Source organism: Lynx canadensis, chromosome A2, assembly GCF_007474595.2.
Source record: "Lynx canadensis isolate LIC74 chromosome A2, mLynCan4.pri.v2, whole genome shotgun sequence".
Classification (NCBI taxonomy): domain Eukaryota; kingdom Metazoa; phylum Chordata; class Mammalia; order Carnivora; family Felidae; genus Lynx; species Lynx canadensis.
The window spans coordinates 93,421,870-93,446,568 of NC_044304.2; the positions used below are offsets into that span (position 1 = coordinate 93,421,870).

At 35.9% G+C, this 24,699-nt stretch overlaps 2 protein-coding genes across 4 annotated transcripts in view; one reads left to right on the plus strand and one right to left on the minus strand.

The window, feature by feature from the left end:
• The window catches only part of CFAP69 (cilia and flagella associated protein 69), a 62,856-nt gene extending 47,807 nt beyond the window's left edge, over positions 1 to 15,049 (plus strand). For 2 of the 3 annotated variants that reach the window (XM_030307909.1, XM_030307910.1), the window contains exons 16-23: positions 1,505 to 1,586; positions 4,525 to 4,717; positions 8,119 to 8,256; positions 8,890 to 8,966; positions 10,300 to 10,497; positions 12,195 to 12,281; positions 14,167 to 14,271; positions 14,584 to 15,049. In XM_030307909.1, the coding sequence (XP_030163769.1) occupies positions 1,505 to 1,586; positions 4,525 to 4,717; positions 8,119 to 8,256; positions 8,890 to 8,966; positions 10,300 to 10,497; positions 12,195 to 12,281; positions 14,167 to 14,271; positions 14,584 to 14,754 (1,051 nt within the window). In that variant the 3' untranslated portion in view covers positions 14,755 to 15,049. The remainder of the gene's footprint in view (positions 1 to 1,504; positions 1,587 to 4,524; positions 4,718 to 8,118; positions 8,257 to 8,889; positions 8,967 to 10,299; positions 10,498 to 12,194; positions 12,282 to 14,166; positions 14,272 to 14,583) is intronic. The other variant, XM_030307911.1, reaches the window with a different exon arrangement.
• Positions 15,050 to 22,651: 7,602 nt separating this feature from the next.
• On the minus strand, positions 22,652 to 23,041 carry FAM237B (family with sequence similarity 237 member B). Its single transcript, XM_036064256.1, has one exon. The coding sequence runs from the start codon at positions 23,039 to 23,041 to the stop codon at positions 22,652 to 22,654; it is 390 nt and encodes a 129-aa protein (XP_035920149.1).
• Between the last annotated feature and the right edge of the window lie 1,658 nt (positions 23,042 to 24,699).

Genomic DNA, 24,699 nt, shown 5'->3' on the forward strand with positions numbered 1-24,699 from the left:
AGCAAACTGAATTCAACAACAAATTAAAAGGATCATACACCATTACCAAGTGGGATTTATCCTTGGCATGCAAGAATTGCTCAATACAAGCAAATCAATCAGTGTGATATACCACATTAACACAATGAAGAACAAAAATCACAATCATCTCAGTTCTAGAAAAAATGCATGTGACAAAATTCAACACCCTTTCATGATAAAAACAAACTCTCAACAAATTAGGTAGAGAAGGAACTTGCCTTAACACAATAAAGGCCATAGATGAAAAACCCACATTATACTCAATGGTGGAAAGCTAAAAGCTTTTCCTTTAAGATCTACAACCAGGCAAAGATACCCACTCTCACTATTTCTACTCAATACTGTAAGTACTAGCCAGAGCAATTAGGCAAGAAAAAGAAATAAAAGGCATCTAAATCAGAAAAAAAGAAGTAAAATTATCTCTTGATGAGCTTACATGAGCTTACATGAGCTTATAAAGTTTCAAGATACAAACTCATCTACAAAAATCAGTTGCATTTCTTTACACCAATAATGAACTATGCAAAAAGAAAATTAAGTAAAGAGCATCAAAGAGAATAGCACCAAAAAGAATAAAGTACTTAGGAAAAAACATAGTACTTAGGAAGTAAAAGACTTAAACCCTGAAAACTATAAAGCACTGATGAAAGAAATGAAAGCAGATACAAATAAATGGAAGGACTTCTTGTGTTCATGGATTGGGATAATTAATATTGTTTAAATGTCATACTAGTCAAAGTGATGTATAGCTCCATGTAATCCCTATTAAATCCTAAAGATATTTTTTACAGAAATAGAAAACACAATCCTAAAAATTCATATGGAACAACTAATCATCAGGAAAATGCAAATCAAAACCACAATGAGATATCACCTTATACCTGCTAGGGTGGTTATTCAAAACAAAAATAGGTAAATAGATAGACAGGTAGGTAGATATATATAGAGAGATATATAGATATAGAAATGTTGGCAAGAATATGGAGAAAAGAGACTCTCTTGACATTGTTAGGAATGCCAAGTGGTGCAGCCACTATGGAAAACAGTATGGAGGTTCCTCACAAAATTAAAAATAGAACTACCACCTGATCCAGTAATCCCTCTTCTACGTATATATCCAAGAGAATTGAAATCAGGATCTTGAAGAAATAGCTGCAGTCCCATGTTCATTGCAGCACTATTCACAATAACCAGGATATGGAAACAACCCAAATGTTCCATCAATAGATGAATGGATAAGAAAATATGGTATATATACACACTATGGAATATTACTCAGCCTTAAAAAAGAAAATCCTATTTATAGCAACATGGATGGACCTGGAAGACACTATGCTAAGTGAAATAAGTCAGTCACAGAAAACTCTCTCTTATACATGATTTCTCTTAAATGAGGCATCTAACATAGTCAAAAATATAGAAGTAGACAATATATATAGATAGTAGAATCCTTGTTAAAGGAATAACTTCCTTTTTATTTAAGGTGCTGTATTTTGGGATGTTATCCCTTAGAGGATTATTTTCTTGAAAAGGAAGGCATTTTTCTCCTTTTGGATTTACTGGCAGTAAGTATGATTGTTAACAATTATAAAATACTAATAATAATATGTCTTTATTAAAGCTTTCCAAAGCTAAGTGCCACAGAACACTATTCTGTAATTAAATGTGTCCCCAAATCATGTTTAAATGTTTGTTTTAAATAAAATCTTGGTGGCTCAGTCAGTTAAGTGTCTGATTTGGCTCAGGTCATGGTCTCACGGTTCATGGGTTCAAGCCCTGCATTAGGCTCTGAACTGACAGCTTGGAGCCTGGAGCCTGCTTTAGATTCTGTGTCTCCCTCCCTCCCTCCATCCTTCCCCCAGTTGTGCTCACTCTCCCACTCTCTCAAAAATAAAGAAATAAACATTAAACAAAATCTCACCTGGAGATCATAATTTGCATTTGTATAGATAAAAGCTCTGAAAATCCCTCCTCTGAAGAAACCAGTGTACTTAGGTCAGAACTCACAAACACATAACAGAAGATAATTTGTTTTATGGGATTTCTTTTCCCCACCAACCTTTAAGGAAATAGTGTGTGAAGTGCTAGACAATATCAAAATGTATAATCATTATTGATAACTTCTAGCTTCTTTTAGTATTAAAAGTTAAGGGCTACATTACACAAAGGAGTAAAGATCAGTATTTTTTAAGAATTGTGTATAGCTTGTAGGTTATGCGAGGAATTAGTATGTCATAGACCATTTCACAGAATGAACAGGAATGGATATATTAAGCCTGTCAGGAAATATAGTTGCCATCTAATACCAATGAAGAATGGCAAAGACCCTCAATTATCCTCAAAGTCATTTTCTACTGGCCTGAATTCTAAGTAAGTCCATAGTCAAGACAATGTGGGAGGAAAAGTTATTTTGGTTTCAGTAAAACTTTGAGAGATATTCTGTCCCTGCCTGTGATTGCCACCATTCATGATTTTATTAACAGAATAATGAACTTACTTGGATTTAGCAAATGTACTACAGTTATTTGTGTCCCTTCATCTCTCTGAAAGAAAATTAGTTGGCATTACAGATAGGAGAGCAAACTCATTAGATATAAAAAATTACATACAAAACATAAATAATGATAAACTTTGATAAACAGGAATGAATCATGACCAGAAACCCTTGGAAAATTCAGAGATATTGGACATAATATGGAAGGATATATGTGTGGCTCTACTAAATGATGTATACCTCACCATGCTTCTCTGATGAGAGTACAAGTGTGCCCAGAGACACATGGTGATGTGTCAGGAGATTCTCAAAGTCACAGAATTAACTTGGCATATCTTCCTAGAATCTTGTTTTTATTTAAAGACTCAAAAGTAGGGAGTTACATAATAGGGGCACCTGGGTGGCTCAGTTGGTGAAGCCTCAGGTCATGATCTCGCTTGTGTTCTCTCTCTCTCCCAAAAAATCAACATTAAAAAATAATTATAAAATAATAAATTCTATAGGAATATTTAAGATTATATAAAAAGTTCACAGACATTTCTCAATTGTGTTCACTCTCCTTCACCACTAGGGTTTCTCTGATGGAAAGGCATGAAGAAGACTGCTAGGAGAAGCCATATATAGCACAATGGTTATGAGCATAGGCTGCAATCAGTCTGATTGAGGCCTCCAATACTTGTTAGCTGTGTACCTTGGACAAGTATTTAACATCTCTGTAATATGTTTCTTCATCTATAAAAGAGATAACAGTATCTACCCCGTGCACTGTTGGGAGATTTATATGAGTGATTATATATGCGTGTGCACGTGTGTGTGTGTGTGTGTGTGTGTGTGTGTGTGTGTGTATAGACAGACAGACACATACACACACATACACACTTATTTGGAATAGTGCCTGACATATTTTTACCATGTAAGTGTTTTCTATTAATATGAATATAATTATTAGATTGTACTTAATGTGGATCAAACCAATCAAGTTAATTACAGATAAAAAATATTCTTTAATGAAATTTTTAGATCAACTCCAACCTTTGACATTTGCCCCTTTTTCCTGAAAGTGATGTATAGGAATAAAAAACTCAATTGAGGGTTCTGCTTAATACAATCTGCTAAAATATTTATTCAGTATGCAATAATTGCTAATTATGTTACATATTATTTAGAACTTTCTATGTGCCAGGCAGTCTTGTATAATTCATCATAATAACTCTTTAAAGCAGGTAATACTATAATCTTTCATTTAATAAAAGAGGAAACTGATAATGTTTGCAGTTCAAACAACAGGTTACATGTTTCCTTTGCTATATTCTATTAGTGGTATACTATGAGTTAATCAACAAAAAATATTTCAGACACAAATTATTGTGTGGAGGAGGCTATTATTCTGGATGGAATTTTCTATACCTAAATTTTGGTTTGCTGAAAACTAGTAGCAAAACAAAGGAATATGCTTGATGATTTTTCTTAAATGCTTACTGTTTTGGATGCTGATTTTCAAAATACAAAATTATATCTTATTTGTATCTATTTTCATATATGACTTCCACTTGGAATTACCATCAGTTATTTTCTTAATCACAATGAGATTATAGTTAATATGAGTCTTTATAAACCATAATAAATCATGTAAATTGGAAAGATCCTATAAATACAGTGAACTATGTATAGTACTGTTGCCATTGCTTTACCTAAAATGAACATCTTCATTTATTTTTATAATCTCTCTTTTTCTGACTGAACCTAATCATTACATTTTGGTCATGACATATATTCATGACTATGTCAGAATTATATTGAATCTTTTTCTTTTTATATTTTCTAATTCTTAATGTTTCAAAACATACTTTTTAACAAGAGATTGTCCCAAATCATACTTAAGTCTGAATTTTAAGGCAGTCATTTAGAAGAAAGTTACTCATCAGTAATACAAATGTTTGTTTTCTTTTTTGAAGGTAATAATTTTTTAAATTTATTGCATTTTTTTCTTTCCTGTTTCCTTGCAAAAGTTGAACCAAAAAAAATTCTGTAATCTAGTACTTGGAATAATGGTTGAATTTTGTGATAATCCCAAAACTACGGCTCATGTTAATACTTGGCGAGGGAAGAAGGACCAGACAGCTGCTAGTCTTTTAATTAAATTATGGAGAAAGGAAGAAAAAGAACTAGGAGTAAAACGTGATAAACATGGGATGATCATTGGTAAGTGTATTTATAACTGTTATAATAGCAATTAGATGCATATTTTTAATTGAGATATAATTGAATTTTACGTTGCATTAGTTTTTTAGTTTTTTATACATTACAAAATTATTACCACAATAAGTTTAGTTAACATTCGTCACCACACAGTTACAATCTTTTTCTTGTGATGGAACTTTTAAGAACTACTCTCAGCAACTTTCAAATATATAATAAAATATTGTTAGAATAGCCACCACCCTGTTAATTACATCCATAGGACTTCATCATCTTTAACCCATATTTTTAATTTTTTTTTTCAACGTTTATTTATTTTGGGGACAGAGAGAGACAGAGCATGAACAGGGGAGGGGCAGAGAGAGAGGGAGACACAGAATCGGAAACAGGCTCCAGGCTCTGAGCCATCAGCCCAGAGCCCGACGCGGGGCTCGAACTCCCGGACCGCGAGATCGTGACCTGGCTGAAGTCGGACGCTTAACCGACTGCGCCACCCAGGCGCCCCTAACCCATATTTTTAGAAAGAGATCTTTAAGATATGAGGGAAGTATGAGAACTTTCACCCCTTTGTTTAAGGTTCTTTTCACAAGAGTTTGAAGAACTTGCTATCATAAATTCTGAATGAATGGAAGAAAAGTATATTATCAGCAGATTCATATTTTTATAGATATTTTCAGGAAGTGGTATTTGATTATATTGTTTAACTCAAAACCAAACAAAACCTAACACCATGTCCTAAAGAAGTTCCTTTGAGTTACCTGCTTTTACAAATAGATTCAACCCATTTCATTTACTGATAAAATTGGGGATATAAATAGAGTGCCTGTATAGTATTTTGCATATTTCTGTTGATTCATATTCATGCAGTTTACTTTTTTTTTTACAAATGAATAGTCTAATGAATTATTATAAAGTCAACATCTATGTGACTAATACACAGTTTACATTATACATTGCATATGTATATGTAACAGATATATAAAATGTTACAATAATTTTATTGCATGTAAGTTAAACCACAATAGGAATTATTTTTAAAGGAAAAACAAAGAGAAATGATCTATTGTAAACACCCCAGAAAGACCCTACTCATAGACCCTTTCCAAGCACAACTGGATCTCTTCTATTCAATAGTGTTCTTTTTTTTTTTTTTTTTTTTTAATTTTTTTTTTCAACTTTTTAATTTATTTTTGGGACAGAGAGAGACAGAGCATGAACGGGGGAGGGGCAGAGAGAGAGGGAGACACAGAATCGGAAACAGGCTCCAGGCTCTGAGCCATCAGCCCAGAGCCCGACGCGGGGCTCGAACTCACGGACCGCGAGATCGTGACCTGGCTGAAGTCGGACGCTTAACCGACTGCGCCACCCAGGCGCCCCTCAATAGTGTTCTTAAGATTCATCCACATTAGATTTAAAGCTGTATTACAAAGCTGTGGTCATCAAGACACTATGGTACTGGCACAAAAACAGATACATAGATCAATGGGACAGAGGAGAAAACTCAGAAATGCACCGAACTATATGGTTAGTTCATCTTCAACGAAGTAGAAAAGAATATCCAATGGAAAAAAAGACAGTATATTCAGCAAATGGTGTTGGTAAAACCGGAGAGTGACATGCATACACCATACACATGCTTACGCCACACACAAAAATAAACTCAAAATGGATGTAATACCTAAATGTGAGAACACAGGCAGCAACCTCTTTGACCTTGGCCACAGCAACTTCTTAGTAGACACGTGGCTGAAGGCAAGGGACAAAAAGCAAACGTGCACTTCATCAAGATAAAAAGCTTCTGTACAGCGAAGGAAACAATCAAAACTAAAAGGCAACTGACTGAATGGGAGAAGATAATTTGCAAATGACATATCTGATAAAGGGTTAGTATCTAGAATGTATACAGAATTTATAAAACCCAACATCCAAAAAACAAATAATCCAGTTAAAAAATAGGCAGAAGACATGAATAGACACTTTCCCAAAGAAGACATCCAGATGGCCAACAGACACATGAAATGTTGCTCAATATCCCTCATCATCAGGGAAATACAAATCAAAACCACAATGAGATATCACTTCCCACCTGTGAGAATGGCTAAAATTAACAACACAAGAAACAGGTGTTTGTGAGGATGCAGAGAAACAGGAACTCTCTTGCACTGTTAGTGGGAATGCAAACTGGTGTAGCCACTCTGTAGAACAGTATGGAGATTCCTCAAAAAAACTAAGAATAGATCTACCCTACAATCCAGCAATTTCACTATTAGGTGTTTACCCAAAGGATACAAAAATACAGATTTGAAGGGGGTATGTGCTCCCCAATGTTTACAGCAGTATGCTCAATAATAGCCAAACTATGGAAAGAGCCCAAATGTCCATCAACTGATGGATAAAGAAGAGGTAGTATGTATATATATACAGTGAAATATTACTCAGCCATCAAAAAGAATGAAATCTTATCATTTGCAATGACGTGGAGTAAAAATATATTGTGCTAATAAGCAACATAAGTCAATCACAGAAAGACAAATACTATATGATTTCACCCATATGTGGAATTTAAGAAACAAAACAAACAAACATATGGAAAGGGGTGGGGGAAGAGAAGAGAGGGAAACAAACCACAAGAGACTCTTAATGATAGAGAACAAACTGAGAGTTGATGGAGGGAGGTGGGGATAATGGGCTAGATGAGTGATGGCTATTAAGGAGGGCACTTATGAGAAGCGCTGGGTGTTGTATATAAGTGATGAATCACTTTTATTTTTTTAAGTGTATTTATATATTTTGAGAGTGAGAGAGAGCATGAGCAGGGGAGGGGCAGAGAAAGGGAGAGAGAGGATCCCAAGCAGCCTCCACGCCACCACTGTAGAGGCCGACGTAGGGCTTGAACCCCGAACTGTGAGATCTTGACCTGAGTTGAAATCAAGAGTCAGATGCTTAACCGACTAAGCCACCCAGGCACCCCAAAAGTAATTTTTTAATGTTTATTTATTTATTTTGAGAGAGAAGAGCGTGAGAGGGGCAGAGAGAGGAAGAGAGAATTCCAAGCAGGCTCTGCCCTGTCAGCACAGAGCCCGATTCAGGGCTCAAACCCATGAACCTTGAGATCATGACCTGAGCCAAAATCAAGAGTCAGACACTTAACTGACTGAGCCACCCAGGCACCCCTAAAATAGTTATTTTGTGAAATTTTCATATTGTACGTGAATAACAAAAAAGCTCTAAATTTTGACATAGAATGGGGAATAACTGGATTACTTATGCTTTCACAAGAATAACCATATACAATGCACTATTTTATAATATATATTCTATGTCTGGAGTAAAATTTCAAATTGAATTAATTTACTAATGTTTTTACCTGTCCTTTCTATGTTTTCATGATATGCAATGAGTAGATACAAAGAAACCTCTATTTACTAGTTTCCAAGAAGAGCAAAAAATCATGCCACTGCCTGCAAACTGCCCAACTATTGCAATTATGGATGTTGCCGAGAATATCAGAGCAAAAATTTATGCTGTGCTGGGCAAACTAGGTAAGAAGCTACTTGTCACATTCATAAGAGCCTCTGTTTTGCAGAGTGTGCAAGTTCATTTTGCTTTGGAGTCTATTTTTCAGACATGATCAAAAAGTCCCCTGATACAGATAAATGCATGTTTCATTGTTACTCTAATGTCCAGCCTACACCCTTGATGAATTACAATCAGAATCTCTGGGTATGGAGCCCAGGCATCAGCATTTTTCAAAGCTCCCGAGGCAGTTCTAGGTGCAGCCAGGATTAAAAGTGGTTAGTTTAGATGATTAGGCTTAAACACAAGAATTCTGAAATACTTGCATTTTTAAAGTCCTTCTTTTTTTCCCTTTTCTTTTCTTTTTTTTTTTTTTTAGTCCTTGCTTCCTATTAAGGGAAAAGGTACTCAAACATTATTCAGCCTCTGAAAATACAGTATCATTGTCTTAACCACAGCAGTGACTCAATAAGGATGACCTGGCAGAGGTTTCTTATAGGAGGAAGCCAAAAGCTCACAAAACTAACTTTTCCATAATCAAGATGAAACAAAAATAACTGTTTGCATTAGTTTTTATGATAGATATATGGGGTTATTATTTTTTTTTTTGGAATTACTTGCTTTGTTACAGTAATTCTCTCTTTATAAACTTTGTTTAGATTTTGAAAATTTACCTGGCCTATCTGCTGAAGATTTTGTCACTCTTTGTATCATACATAGATACCTTGATTTTAAAGTGAGTACTTTCTTATAATCTTGTTATTACACTCTGATATGACAAAAAAAAAATCAATTGGGAAATAAAAGATCTATATTCATAGTTGTAAGCAGTCAACCATGTATTGTAAGCAGTCAACCATGTACTGTATAGTTTTTATTTTCCATTTTGCATCTGATACTGTTCCAGAAACATGCAATTAATTAACTGGCTATTTTCCATAGGATATGATTTCATCTAACTATTTATAAAAGAAGATGGATGTTACTGACAGAGGCATTCAGAAGTTTTACAGAATTTTTAAAATATAATTTCTTCTGTTTATAGAGCATTAGGAGCTATAATTAATTGAATTATTAATGAATTATTGCTTATTAAAATCAATTAATATTTATTAAAGATTTTATTATTAGTTTATATGGTAATCAAATATCAGTTAAAGGATATTAGGTTGCTCACCCTGATGGTTATATCTTTATTGGCAAATAAATGCTTTTGAAGTGTCAGCAATGTCTTTTTAAGTACATTTTCTTCTACTAATATTAGTATTATATATTTGAATGTTGCCAATGAATAAACCTATTTGCAAATGAAAACAAAGCTCCTTTTCTTCCCAATCCTGGATATATAAATTTTTCTGCAAATATAAGCATACTCAAGCACATTAATTTCCAGACAACCTAGAATATGAGCTGTCAGTATGATGAAACCATGGAGTTTTAACAGCTTACGATTCAGTCTTAGGTAGAAAATAAGGGGCAAGAGACAGGACTCTAGATTCCCAGGAATCCCCATGCTCAATGTCCTACAAGTTCAGCCTGACTTAGATTTTTTTTTTCTTTCAAGCAATTTATATTCTTTATTTTTTATTTAAGTAGGCTCCATACCTAGTGTGTGACTTGAACTCACGACTCTTGAGATCAAAAGTCGCATGCTCTATGGACTGAGCCAGCCAAGCACTCCTTAACTCATTTTTTAATACATGGGTTTGGGGAGGAAAACATCAGTAGTTCCAGAGGATGAGACTAAAGCAGCAGTTTCTGCAACTATGAAAACAGTGTGACTATAAACCAGAGGGCAGTGACAATGACAGTGAACTAGACTTAGGTAGTAGAGCCTCATCCACAAATACCTTATCACTATAAAACATTTAATAAATTTCTTCTGAATACTCAAATGTAACTATTGCCTCAAATTATTCCCAATGCACTTATTCCCAAGTAGTAAGATGGGAAAGGGTGGTTCAGTAGGTGTTAACTTTGGAACAACCACCCAAATAAAGGATTACCTAAAATTATATCATTTATTTTTGGTTAATTTAACTTTTTAAACTTAAACTTTATTATAACAGATTGGAGAAATATGGAATGAAATCTATGAAGAAATAAAATTAGAAAAGTTAAGACCAGTCACTACAGATAAAAAAATTTTGGAAGCTATTACAACAGCATCAGAAAATATTGGAAAGATGGTTGCCTCTCTTCAAAGTGAGATGATTGAAAGCCAAGCACACCAAGATGTGCAAAATGAACAAAAAGTATATGCAAAAGTAAGTCACATATACTTTTAAGGCAGAAGATAATTTCATTGTATAAGCTAGTTGACCAGGGGATATATTTGCCTGACTTGTGTTTCAGCACTTAGAGTTATTGTGTAGTTTTTTCTTATAGTTATTTTCAGTGTTCTTGTGAAATTTTTAAAGAAACCATGGAGTTAAGAGCCTGAGACTCAATTACTATATTCACTATGAATTTATGGCATTGTAATTTGATTTCCACAGGCTTACATTTTAAAAAATAGACAACTGAGATACATTTTTCAGTTCCAAAAATTGTGGTCTATTTAAGGGTATACACTTGGCAAATTGTGTCTGATAGTGTATCTCTGTGACTGTACATTTAACCTCACTGGGAAAGTTGGCCCTCATCCATCCGTCTGTGATAGGCCCTTACTGGCATGCCAACCATAGGCATATCCATAAAGCTCCATCCTCATTTCAGTACCATAAAACTTACAATGAATGTTCTATCTAAAAATCCAGAGGTAAGCTGGCCTCTGACTTTAACCAGATAAACCTTCCAGGAAAATATAAACCATTCTCCTAAAGCTTTGTGTTCAGTCAGAAACTGAATACAACAGAAGTTTTTGAACAAATAGGTTAAGTAGCTATTTAGCTTGTCTCCAGATACAAAGGTGATGCAGATTCCCCACTTCTGGTTGGTGACCCTTTATGATTACAATTAAATGTTTACAACTCTTTAAGGTGATTTCCAAAGTTTTCTATTGTCTGATCTTTCACATAGTCTATTAAACGTTTGTATCTACAGCCTAGTAGGAATTCTGTCTGCATCCACCTGTGAATTCTGCTCCATCTTAGACACCAATTTGCTTGAAAGTTTTAAGAGGTTTTATTGCATAGATGTTGCCATTTAAGTAATTTATTTCTCTTAAGCGGGAGAGCCCTCTTGGAAGTCCTGCTGCCTCATTAGTTCCGTAGAATGGCAGAATGTCTGCTGTGTGGACTAACAACTGTTGATTTGTTGGTCATTTTTGATTTGTTATCATGGCTTTGACCCCATTTATTTTTAAGTAGTTGTTTAATTAAATACTTAGGTTCATAATTCATAAATTTAATAATATATGCTAAGGGCATGTGTCCTCTGATTATAATTTAGTAAATAGCCTGTTGAGAATTGTTTCTATAATTTAGAAATAGCCTGCAGTTAGTGGTTACCTCCCTAGACTGCATCACCACAACCAACAGGGCACTCTCACAAAACTGCTTGTGTTAAATTGCTACAGTCACAAATTAGTAGTTTTCCTGAAGTAACCTCGCGTAAACTATTATCAGTGGCAGTAGGAATCTCTTTATTTTCTCCCGTGAATTTGCCGTTGGGTCGTTTACTTAGCTTGTTCTGGATTATGATGTGTCTTCACAAGTGATAATCACATAAAGCAATCAGTCTTTGGAGAATGATTATTGTTATTTTATATTTTATATTTTTATAACAACAATTTTATATTACATTTCATGGAAAACAGTTCAAACCTTAGCCACATAGTGAAGGAAGGATTTTTCCTCCATATTTAGACTTTTGCTGAACTCTGAATATTCTAATCCTCTGCTAGTCATTCTAAAATTTACATTGGCAAAATCTAGGTCTTCCTTCAAAGTAAGGGCTTTAAAAAAGTGCTTTGGTATTCTTCCATAGAAACTGGAATTCTTACTTATCTTTCTCATTTCAGATACAAGCCACACACAAGCAAAGAGAACTGGCTAGTAAATCATGGGAAAATTTCTTGGCCAGAACATCAAATGCTAAAACTTTAAAGGTAGGACTTTTAAAATCTTGTGATATCCACAACAAATAGTCAACTCAGACAAACAGACTTTTTCAGGAATATTCATTTGCCTCTTCTGCTGATCTTTTTTTTTTTTTTTAATGTTTATTCATTTTTTTTTTTAGAGAGAGAGACAGAGCATGAGTGGGGGAGGAGCAGAGAGAGAGGGAGACACAGAATCCGAAGCAGGCTCCAGGCTCTGAGCTGTCAGCACAGGGCCTGACGCAGGGCTCAAACTCACAGACCACGAGATCATGACCTGAGCTGAAGTCAGACGCTTAACTGACTGAGCCCCCCAGGAACCCCTTCTGCTGACCTTTCTATAGAATACCAACACTGTTAGATCCTCACACGCAATGCAGGATAATAAGTGAAACTATGCATTTTCATATTACAGAAGACACTACTTGGAGTTTTATTTGATCTAGCAATGGGAATCAAGGATAATTTCCTGGATTGCATAAAGGAGATGATAGTTAGCCAGCAATGAGCAGGAGAAATGTGCTCCTACTTTCCACTTTGAGTCTTCTTATTCATTGGTCATTACTTTAAGAAGTAGAGTGAAGGACAGAAAAAATAATTGTCTGTACTCTCTCCCCTAAGGGTATTTCCCTTCCATGACCATCAAAAGTAACGTTATATTAAAGCTTAAATGAGAATTGAGAAGAAACATCCCTTTGGAAAAATGTGATAAGCTGTTTCAGGAATAAGTTAGACACTAATCTAAAAAGTTTATAATATTGAATGTTTACTTGAGATATGTGAGAAGCAGCAAGTATTTCCAAAACCTCCTTTTTCTATTAATACTTTTGGATATGCTTTTATGTAAACTTTTTTTATATATAAACTTTTCCCACTTTTTCCATTAATACTTTGGATATGCTTTTATGTAATGTTACAGTTCTTCCACTAGATATGAAATTGTTGAATGTTAAGTTAGGCCCTGAAAATAGTGAAACCACATTAAGGTAGCAAAACCAAAGTTAAGAACAAAAGCTCACTTGAGGTACCATGTCTCCCCCTTCTCAATAAAAATTCTTCCCAACTTATAAAACATCCTCACAACTATCTGTACTTTTAAGGAATAATTAATGAAATTCATCCCCTCATTTGTTTAAGAATGCAGATCATTTGTTACCTTGAATTTCACTTGTGGCAGTGCTTCAACTATTGAGTTTAACTATAGGTGCAACAGGGGCATCTGGGTGGCTCAGTGATTAAGTGTCCAACTCTTGATTTTAGCTCAGGTCATGATCTTGCAGTACATGGGTTTGAGTCCCACATTAGGCTCTGTGCTGGTAGGGCAGAGCCTGCTTGGGATTCTCTCTTCCTCTCTTTCTGCCCCTCCATGGTTCTTGTGTGTGCGTGCTCGCTCGCTCACTCTCTCTCTCTCTCTCTCTCCCCCCCAAAAATAAATAAATAAACTTAAAAATTTTTTAATATAAGTGCAATATACACTTATACAATTTATATTATTCTGTTTGAAGCATTTAAGTGTTCTGATTAGTTTAATTTATGAAAAATATTTTGAAAATATGCATCACCCAAGTTAGTAGCTTATTAAATTATGTGCTAAAAATTGAACATGATTTCCTTAGGACCGCCTTATTCCTTGGTCATATATGACTGGTACCTCTGGAAATTTCAGTAATGTTTTTAGGTGACTGGTGTCTTCTGCGTTGTATAAAAGATATAACTTACTAATAATGATCTTTTGAGCCTAAGTGAGTAAGTGTAGGTTACAGGGCTACTTAATGAACACTCTAAGTATAAGCCAGGCACAATTAAATGTATTTCATATACTTCATTCTAAGTACAATGGTTAATGCTTTAATAGAAATTAATACTACTTTCTTTCTAATTTAAAAATCTTCAGAAAGCAAAGAGGCTTCAGGAAAAAGCTATAGAATCCTCTAGATACAGTGGGCAACCTCCAAATGCAATATTTCATAGGACAGATATTAAAGGCCTTAACACAACGGTAAGGGTTTTTGCTTCATGACTTTTCTTAGTAGATACTGAATTTAGTCTCCATAGAATGTTATTTCCATGGGGTTTTGTCTCATATTTGTTCTTTTCACTGGTCACATTTCCCATAGTTAAGGCATATTTATCTCTAAAGTACCTCCACTCTCACCCAGTACTGGTTTAGACCAGATCAGCCTTCCAGGATTTCCAAGAAACTGCTATAATTTGGTATCTTTTCCAAAGTCAGCTAAAGGATGAATGGGTTTCTCTCTTATTGGAAAATTTTGCAAATGAACTCTTAGATATATACCTTTTGCTTTTCCAGGTGCCTTCTGGTCGGGTAGTAACAGTGGAAAGCACTCCTGCCCGATTACTGGGAGGACCTCTGGCTGATACAGACATTGCTCTTAAAAAACTGCCTATTCGAGGAGGAGCCTTACAAAGGGTGAGAGCAGCCAAAACTGTGAATGAGCCAAAGAAGATCGCTCCTACATAAGACAGTATACAGACTGTCTGAAATAAAGTCTGCTTATTTTAGTTAAATACATGTTTATTTATAATTATAAAGCAAATATTTTGGAATATTTTTGTAGGAAATACTAAGAAAAAATAAAAGTAAGCACACACTATTTGTACTGAAAATATCAACATTTGGCATCAGAAGAGCTTTCATCAATTTCTTTCGAAAGATTGCTAATTCTCTTAATTGTAAAACATATAGTATCAGTTAAAACTCCTTTGGTTGCATGACTACTCCATCTGGTTTAAGCCAATAAAAACTTTTACGGGCACTCTGTAGCTATCAAATCTAGGAGTAAATAAGACTGCAGGCATTGTTGGATCCAGGGACTAAAGCTCTGAGTAGAATCTCCTTCCCTAGCAGCTACTGGATTATAATTTCCCAAATTGATACCCAGTACAGAAAAATACATGCCTGTCTCTCCACAATCTCTGCAACTGCCTCCACATGTTGGGACCCTTGATTGGTCACATGCCCATTGAAGCCATCCACCATGACTTTGGCCAGATCTAAGTACTGGCTACTCCCAGAGCCAGAAGCAGGCCAACTCCAAACAAAATATAGAGATGGACTGGAAAATCAGGATATTGTTATCATATGTACATGTAAGTACTGGGCAGAAAAAACATTTGCAACAATTTGTTGGTCAAAGTAAAATAAATTAAGTCTGTTATAAAAAGCAAATGTTATTCATGAGCTAAACAACAAAAATAAAAATACAGATGGTTTTACTCTTAATATATAAATATGCAAAGTTAATTCTAATGCTATTTTCTTCTTTAATGGGGAAGGGAAGGGGAGGGTTGGGAAGTGTTTTCCCTCCTTTGGTGGTGGAGATATCTTTCCAACAAAACAGGAGATAGATGCCTTAATGCTGGATGTGGAACAGAGTGTCCATGTATGTATGCAATTATGAGGTTTCCATAGACTGTCTCCATTCCCATAAACTCCAGGGAAGCCACAAAGTTGAATTCATGTCCAGGATAGGGAGAGACAAGAACCTGTTTTCTTTAATAGGAAAATATGCTGGTATTTGAGTCTAGATTCTAGGCCCATAGGCACACTCAGCAGTATACTCGTAATTGTGTAGCAACTGGTTCTTCAAGAGGAAATAGCCCTTATTTGTAGTGTTTGCCAATTTGCATGGTGTAAATACTCCCACTGTGACCAGTTACAAGCTACCAACATGATGCTACTGAATCCAAAGTTGGGAAGACCTGCATAGAGTCCATGTTATCAAATAAGAGAAGGCTCCATCACCCCACTGGACCCACCTCCTGCAACTTCCTCCTCCCTTCTCCTCCTCTTACCTCATCTCACATTCCACCAGAAACTTTCCATTATCCCCATCTGTGAAGGTAGTAGCATCTGCAAAAAGGGGAGAAAGTGCAACGTTTTTCATGTTCTAATTAAAATGAGTTGACAGTATACCATTGGCCAGCAGCTTCTAATCCTGGCCCAGCTGCCTATTCTCCTTGTGGCCCACAAGAATAGATAACATGCATCAGCTTACCATGCAGCTTTGTCTCTCCCGAATCCTTTTCTTTATTACCACCACCACCACCAAGATATTAGAAATCATAATTTGTTCCTCTTCTTGACAGGAAGCCCTAAGCACAAAGAGTCCATGAAAGAGTAGTTACTGGGTCAAGAAAAGATGTGGATAAGAACACGCATTGATGAGATGTCCATACAAAAAAGCAACAGATACACCTCAAGTATGTCAGATACACACACAATCAAAATGAAGTGTTCATGGCTAAGAACAACAAATCTTGCCTCATTTTGTAGACTATATGCTTCTTCCTCAGATGCTAAGCTCCCTAAGCACAAGGTAGAAACTACATTCATTCATTATTGAAACCAACACTTCAGTAAATAAATCATTAAATCAGTGTAATGGTGGCCCCAGCTCCTGACAGCCTTTCCCTTGAGCTCTGCAAATGCAGCAAAGTTCTGAGCTCAAAAGGAAGATTCAGCCAACAAAATACAGGTAATGCTAAACACAGATATATTAAGGTAGTTCACATGTATTTACTCCATAACAGTAATAGACCTTATCCAAAATGAATTTTAAGTATTTAAGACATAAATACATTAACTGATTACATAAACACTGTGTAGAAATAGAATTGATATTACTTGGTTGAATATAATTTTTTGTATCTAGTACAATGCGATATCTCCAAACTGATTAGGACAGACTACAAAGTAGTCTGTGATATCGCTGGACCTTTCCCCTCTGCTGTGTAGATCTTACCCATCAGGAAGAGGAAAGGTAAAATAGGGCAGGTTGTTACCTAGCAGCCATTTAACAGCTAAATAAATGTAGGTGGATGGAGGATAGTGTTGCTTCATACAGACAATTAACCTTGGTAGACAGATGTGCATTGTGTTTGCATATTACAATTCCAGCCACCTTTGTAGTGAGCAAGTGAACCAGTATGACAATGTCACTAACTATAATAGGTCTCTGTCTCTCCTCACATCCTGTGCTCCTACACCAATCTTGAGCCCTCTAGTCCATCCAGCCTGGCTGAAAGGCAGACAATATGTTTTCTTCCATGAGTCAGTTGAGACAAAATTTCAAGCTCTCAAACTGAAACTTTTGCTAATAAACGAAATTCAAAGAGAGTCAAAAGAATAAAAATGGAGTTTAGTAAATACAGATGAAATGGTTTCAACATGCTTCAATAATGAGATTTTTACCACATGAGGGAGCTCATCCCATGGTTAAACTCTATTAGCCAGTTCTTGCTTATATTGGATGAAAACCAGTGAATAATTAGGTGAATAACTCATCTCTTCCTCTGTCTTCTGGAGCACAAGATATGTTTCATATCACAGGAAAAAAACTATTGTGTTCAGCCTAAGTCTTTTCCGGTCAAATATCTATTTTCTGTAATCATTCCTCTTTTTTTTAATGTTTATTTTTGGAGAGATAGAGAGACAGAGTGTGAGCAGGCAGAGAGAGAGGGAGACACAGAGTCCGAAGTAGGCTCCAGGCTGTAAGCTGCTCTAAGCTGTCAGCATAGAGCTTGACATGGGGCTCAAACCCATAAACCATAAGATCAAGACCTGAGCCAAAGTTGGATGCTTAACCGACTGAGCCACCTAGGTGCCCCTTCTGTAATCATTCTTATTTAATCATTCCAGACTTTATGAATCTGGCTAGCCCCTTCTGAAGTGCCACCATTTATTAATTTTCCTTTAAACTGTGACCAGACAAACTAAACAAAAATTTCCAGGTGTTGTAGGTCCCATGGAGGTTATAATGAAAACAGTATTCCTCATTTTTACATACTTTCTGCCAACAGAACCTAAGCTTACATTAGTTTCATTAGCAGTTATGTTTCATAGTTGCTTATATTGAGTTTACAGTCAAAGATGCTTTCTGAGAAAGAGAAAAGCAGCCCCTGACAGTCAGGAATTGGCCTGGTACTATCAGGTCAAAATTCTATAGATACACCTAGTGCCTAGATCTTGATTTCTGATAATATTCTCCAATAAAAGAAACCAGGGCTCCTTGGAGAAATGGCTGGTTCTGGGGATGGGGCAGAAATACACAAGATGAGTCTGGAACATCCTATAGAGCTCCCAATGACCAAAGCTGGAACAATTTCAGCAACAAAATAAGTAATGTAGTAGTACTGGATTATAACCCAAAGTATAAATAAATGTCTGTTAAGTTCCTACTGATATGATGACGAATGATATGATAAATGATGAAAGAAAAGGAATGAAGGAAGAAGAAGGGGGGGAGTGAGGGCAGACAAATCTCCCATATAAATTATCTACAGATAATTTATGTAGATATTCCCTCCTTCAGCATGTGGAACATTACTTTCCATTCTCTTACATGCGGGTTATACTTAGTGACTTGCTTCCAAAGAATACAATATAGAAACAGAAGAGAAAGTAACATTATAGCGGAGAAACCTGGGATACACTACCTTAGCCAAGGTTAAACATCATCAGTGATAACTTATGTTGATAGCATATACCCTTGATCTGAAGTATTGAGAACAGTACTTTACTTCTGTGGTCTTCACCCAAAAATCCTATAAATTCAGTCTAACTGTAAGAAAAACAAGCAAACCCAAATTGGATATTCTGTAACATACCTTATCAGCACTCAAAACTGTCAAGGTCATTGAATGAAAACACCTTCTTAGAGCCTAAGGAGACATGATGCCTTAATATATTATGGAGTCCTGGATGGGATCCTGGAACAGAAAAAGGATATCGGGGAAAAACTAGTGAAATCCAAATAAAATATGAAGTTTGGTTAATAATGTATCAGTAGTGGACCATTAGTTATGACAAATATACCATACTAATGTAAAAAGTTAACAATAGGAAAAAAATAGGTGAGGAGTATACAAGATCTCTGCATTATCCTTGCAACTTTTCTGCAAACTTAAAACTATTCTAAAATAAAGTTTATTTAAAGTTTAAAAAAATGATCTTTTGAATGATCTAGTCAGATGATTTTGAACAGGGCAAAAGAGAAATACATATTGTCCCCCACTCAATCATATTTGACCACCATTTCTCTTTTTTTAACTTACATTTTCATATCATAAAATTGTTTTTGAATTAGTGTATTAGTTCCTACTGTACCTTTGTCCCACTGCAATGGCAGCTCTGTGAGTCAAGGATTATTCAGCAGTATACCTACAAGCTCAATATGTTTTTGTGAATGAATGAACGATGAAAACATAATAATATATCTTTCTATATAAAAATGGCATGATTTGTGCCAAAAATTGCTGGGGAGGGAGGGGATTTTTAACAGAACATGGTATCTAAGTACCAGCAAAAAGACTTAAGATGAACTGCTCTAAAACCAGACTGCCCGTTTTGGCAAATGTCCTTTTTACTATTTTTAATAATCCAATGTAGCCTGTTAATTCAGTTAGGTGATCTAGGAAGCCATTTTCAATTAACCTATTTTGGATGGCTAACAATTAATTTTATTAACACTGAAAAGTTAATAATTGCTGCAATAAAAATTTGTATGACAACTATGATTGATAACAACTAGTTGAACAATTTTTTAGGCTAAAATTATCTGGTTTTGCTATATGACATTGAATTTTTGAGCTTCAATCATTTACCCACAGGTTGTAAAAGAGAAATATCCTCTAAGGAAAGTCATGACCCTATGCCTCCACCTGCAGGAAATGAATTAGGCAGTTTTTAAAAAAAAAAAAAAAAATTTTTAACGTTTATTTATTTTTGAGACAGAGAGAGACAGAGCATGAACAGGGGAGGGGCAGAGAGAGAGGGAGACAGAGAATCGGAAGCAGGCTCCAGGCTCTGAGCTGTCAGCACAGAGCCCGATGCGGGGCTCGAACTCACGGACCATGAGATCATGACCTGAGCCGAAGTCGGACGCTTAACCGACCGAGCCATCCAGGCGCCCCATGGGCAGTTTTTTATGTATCTTTCTGGTCATCTGAGCATAAGACCCACCCTCCAACCAGCTAATTTTATGAGCTTAGGGATCTGTCCTTAATTGGCAAGATAAAATATTTTCAATATAGGAATTTATTAGACTGACAACCTTATATTATCTAGAACCTCATTATACAAAACTCAGTTATATGAAATAATTTTTATAAAATAATACTTGAAAGCCATGCAAACCATTTATTCTTTAATATTGGAGAGTCTTAACCTGGGGTTCATGGACCCCTCCCCCCAAAATCATACACAAAATGATGACACTGTGTACATAAAACTCCTTGTGAAAGTGTCTATAGCTTCATCAGAATTTCAAAGTGATCCATAACTCAAAGAATGTCAGCCCCCACTCCACCATTTAATGTTTATTCTTGGATCAAGTCAAATCATCGGACAGTTGCCCATTTGTTCAGTATTATTTTTGCTACTTTTAAAATTATTTATATTTAATTGAGTTTGGGTGTGGTGACATCAGCTTGCATTGAAGGGAATCTGTCATTGCCAGGATACTTGAAAACACAGTGCTGTATCCCATGGTAGCCATTATGAAAACCTGTCATCTTTATTGGTTTTTAGTCCTAGCAAAGGCTGGGCTTCTCCTAAACATGTTGTTTGGTTTTTCTTATCAACAGAGTGAGGGCACCTGCATGGCTCAGTCAGTTAAGCATCCCACTTTTGATGTCAGCTCAGATCCTGATCTCAGTTCCTGAGTCAAGCTCCATGTAGGACTCTGTGCTAACAGTGTGGAGCCTGCTTGGGATTCTCTCCTCCTCTCTCTCCCTCTCAAAATGAATAAACATTAAAAAAAAAAAAAACTTTTTAAGTGTGAATCTTGAAAATGCTCATGAGTCCTTCACCTTTAGAAGTAGAAAACTCAGACCAAACTTACAGCTACCTTTTTATCAAAGGTATAGGCTTTTATAACATGCATTTAAAAGTATTCATCCAAAATACAACTACATATTATTAGTTTCCTGTCTTTATTTCCCATCATCTAAATTTCCTCATCTACTTCATGTTATCCTATTGTTTGTTATGTATTTTTAAAGCTTCACATCCTCTTTGGAATAAGATGTGAGATGTATGTAGGAAATACATTTAAAAAGAAAAACTGAGCTAGTACCTAAAAACCAAAATTCTACCAAACTTCACTTTACTAAAATGAAGTTTCTTACTACCTTTCTGTTTGTTTTTTTTTTAATTAAGCCAATAAAAGTGAGAACGTAAAAAATTTTAGTCCTTAATGCATAGAAAAACACTTTAATATATAGGATGGCTTGGAGATGAAATGCACATTTCAGAAGCCACTCAGTACATGACATCAAAATCAAATATTACTTTTTAGGACAATACTGGCATTTATTTTGGCACAATTTAAAGTCAATATTACGTATAAGATACCTTAAAAAATTAGTCACAGCATTACTCCCTCAACTATTATATTTAATAATATATTGCATTTGCATTTTAAATGTTTTCTTTAAAGATGCTTTACAGATATGCCTTCCAAATAAAAAAAATATTGACAAATTACCTGAAAAGATGGAAATGCTAATTCAATAGCCATAAAGCATTTACACATCACATCAACAAAAATACAACTTTCATAAATATTAAAGAACTAGAAATAACAATTTTGATAAATACTATAAGAAATATTTGACTTCAGAAATACTGACAGAATTAAACCTTCAGGTTGATGTCACTTTGCTTGAGGTTTTTTCCATGTTCTCTATCTTCTATGTAAAACTCATGTTTTGTAAAATCCAGTCCTATAATATTAGAGAGGAGAAAGTGTTAATACTCACTATAAAATGACTTTTAAGATTTCATCCTTTTAAATAACCCTATTGAAAAACTTAATTTAAAAAGCCTAATTATATGTCCTATCTTTAAAATTTCTTCAATAAATGCAATATGAATAACTATGATGTTAAACAGATTTCTCATGAACTATTTGTGGGAAAAAATAAGGTAATAATTTTAATGATCTACCAAATGTATTATATCTCAAGATCATTTAGATCATGTGTCTGTACATCAGAGCTCCTGCGGTTTCTAAATAATATAAAATCAGTAAAAATGAAAATCAAAGTCAATCATTAGGAAAAAATAAGGCAAATTTGCTAGCTTATTGGCAAAAATGATTAAATGTTGAATTTTTAAGAAGGCTGAACTGCTGGGGGCACCTGGGTGGTTCAGTGGGTTAAGCGTCCAACTTCGGCTCAGGTCATGATATGGTAGGTGAGTTAGAGCCCCATGTGGGGCTCTGTGCTGACAGCACGGAGCCTGCTTAGGATTCTCTCTCTCCCTCTGTCTCTTTCTCTCTCTCTCTCTCTCTCAAAATAAAAACTCAAAAAAATAAAGAAAACTAAACTTCTATTCTCTTAAGTATACATTTAAATTACCTCCTGTTCTGCGGAAAATTATACTTGGGAGGCATCACCTGTCTTCTGCCCATTCCATGAGATCGTGAGAGCAAGCAGTCTATATACATGTCCCAGAAATCCTGAGCTATGCTTAAGAAGACATTATAATGTCTAGGCCGCTGGGATTTTTGCAAAAACAACATGAAATTCCAGAAAGCGTCCACATTGTGCTGTATCTTGAGTTCCTTGAGATCTATCAATGTCAAAGAGCAAGAATTCCAGCATTGGAAATCAATATCTTCTGTGATGCCTGGGCTGATACTGGCAAGCACCCCCTTTTGAAATTCAAAGTCAGCATTAATCAGATTGATCAGCATCATGCAGCCCAGTGGTAGGTAGAACCGTCCTCTTGTGGCAAAACCCATTTTCTATAGAGAAAAAAAAAATGAGGGAATATATTTTTAAGTTAAAAAGAAAATTATTCAATGATCTATTTAAACCTAAAATTTTACAAAGACATGTATGTGTTTTTGATCAAGCCAAATTTGTCTGCTATGTACTTGTTGATTTTCCTCTAAGTTGCTGACTCTCAAACCTTGTTTTGAAAAGATACAGTTACAATCTATTTACCAATGTTCTGATAAAGTCTTCAGCAGCCACTGAAATGCAATACTTGTTTTTGAAGATGTGATGGATTCATTTCATCACAGACTTTTAGAGCTGAAAGAAATCTTTGTTTTAAATTTTGTTTAATGTTTATTTATTTTAGAAAGAGAGACACAGCACAAGCAGGGGAGAGGCAGAGAGAGAGGGAGACACAGAATCTTAAGTAGGCTCCAGGCTCAGAGCTGTCAGCACAGAGCCTGATGTGGGGCTCGAACTCATGAGCCGTGAGATCATGACCTGAGTTGAAGTTGGATGCTTAACTGAGTAAGCCACCCAGACACCCCTGAAAGAAATCTTTAAAAACATATGCTCCAACCTTTACAAATTAGAAAAATTCTCAACTGATATGGCTATGCACATTCTCAGGTCTCCTGTGTCCGTATCTAAGACTCCCACCACAACACATTCCAACTAAGTGAATCAGAACAGGCTATTCCATGTGTAACCATGAGAAAAAGGTGTTTTTTCCCCTAAATTTTAGATGTAACCAATCTATTAACCCAAGTGGTGTTGGATGTTCGAGCACCATTTAAAGTTTCAAAGTTACTGACACTTCTTCCATTTCTATTCATTGAAAAATATTTGTTATGCACTGATGTCTGGTGGGTCCCTGGCTACTCTCAGGTTGTTCAGGATCTGTTTGCAGAAGATTAAACGGACATACCTTTAGGAGCAGGAAGACAATAAAGGTGATATGAGCTAATATGACATAGTGTAGGGCCAATGACATTCAGCAAAATCTTGCCTTTTTTCTAATGGTCTTTGCTCAAGTTTCCCTGCCAAATCATCACTCAGTAAACTGGCTACATGAGTGGACATCAAGGACTAAATTGGCTTTGATTGCTACAGAGCTGGCATTGGAAAAGTCCTGACAAACCTTGACAGCCAAGGCCGAGGAGTGGAGAGGGGGGACAAATCCAGAAGACTCACCACCTCCTTACCCATATACCACCGTCTGACATCTCCTCCAAAATAATTTAGGGTAAAGAGACAAAAGAAAAAAACAAAACAAAAAACTTTGCTTATTCAGGTCTTTTCACATCGTCAAAATCTGTGCAGATTCCCAAACTGAGCTGGCAGTGTCAAATGTATGATAGAAGTTCTAAAAGGAAATGACTGGCTTGGGCCTGAGAATTTTCTTCCACGAGAATTTCAGGTTACACTCCCGACCAGTGCCCTCCTCCAGGTAGGGTCATCTGGACTCGCTCGGAAGAGGGAGCCCGAGCGGAAATGGAGTACCTCTTGTCTGCGCCGAGGCGCGCGTCCAGCGCGGTGTTCTGTGCGCGCCGAGCTCACTCGAAGGTTGCAGGCGGCTCCTGCCAGGTAGGGATAAGAGGACTCAGAAGGCTCCAGAAGCCGGCCCTCCCGGCTCCCACCCCCTGCCCAACCAGGTCCCACCCCAGTGGCAGGCGAAAGG

Excerpts from the sequence above, each read along its gene's own strand:
- FAM237B (XM_036064256.1), bottom strand. The coding sequence starts at position 23,041 with ATGGGTTTTGCCACAAGAGGACGGTTCTACCTACCACTGGGCTGCATG.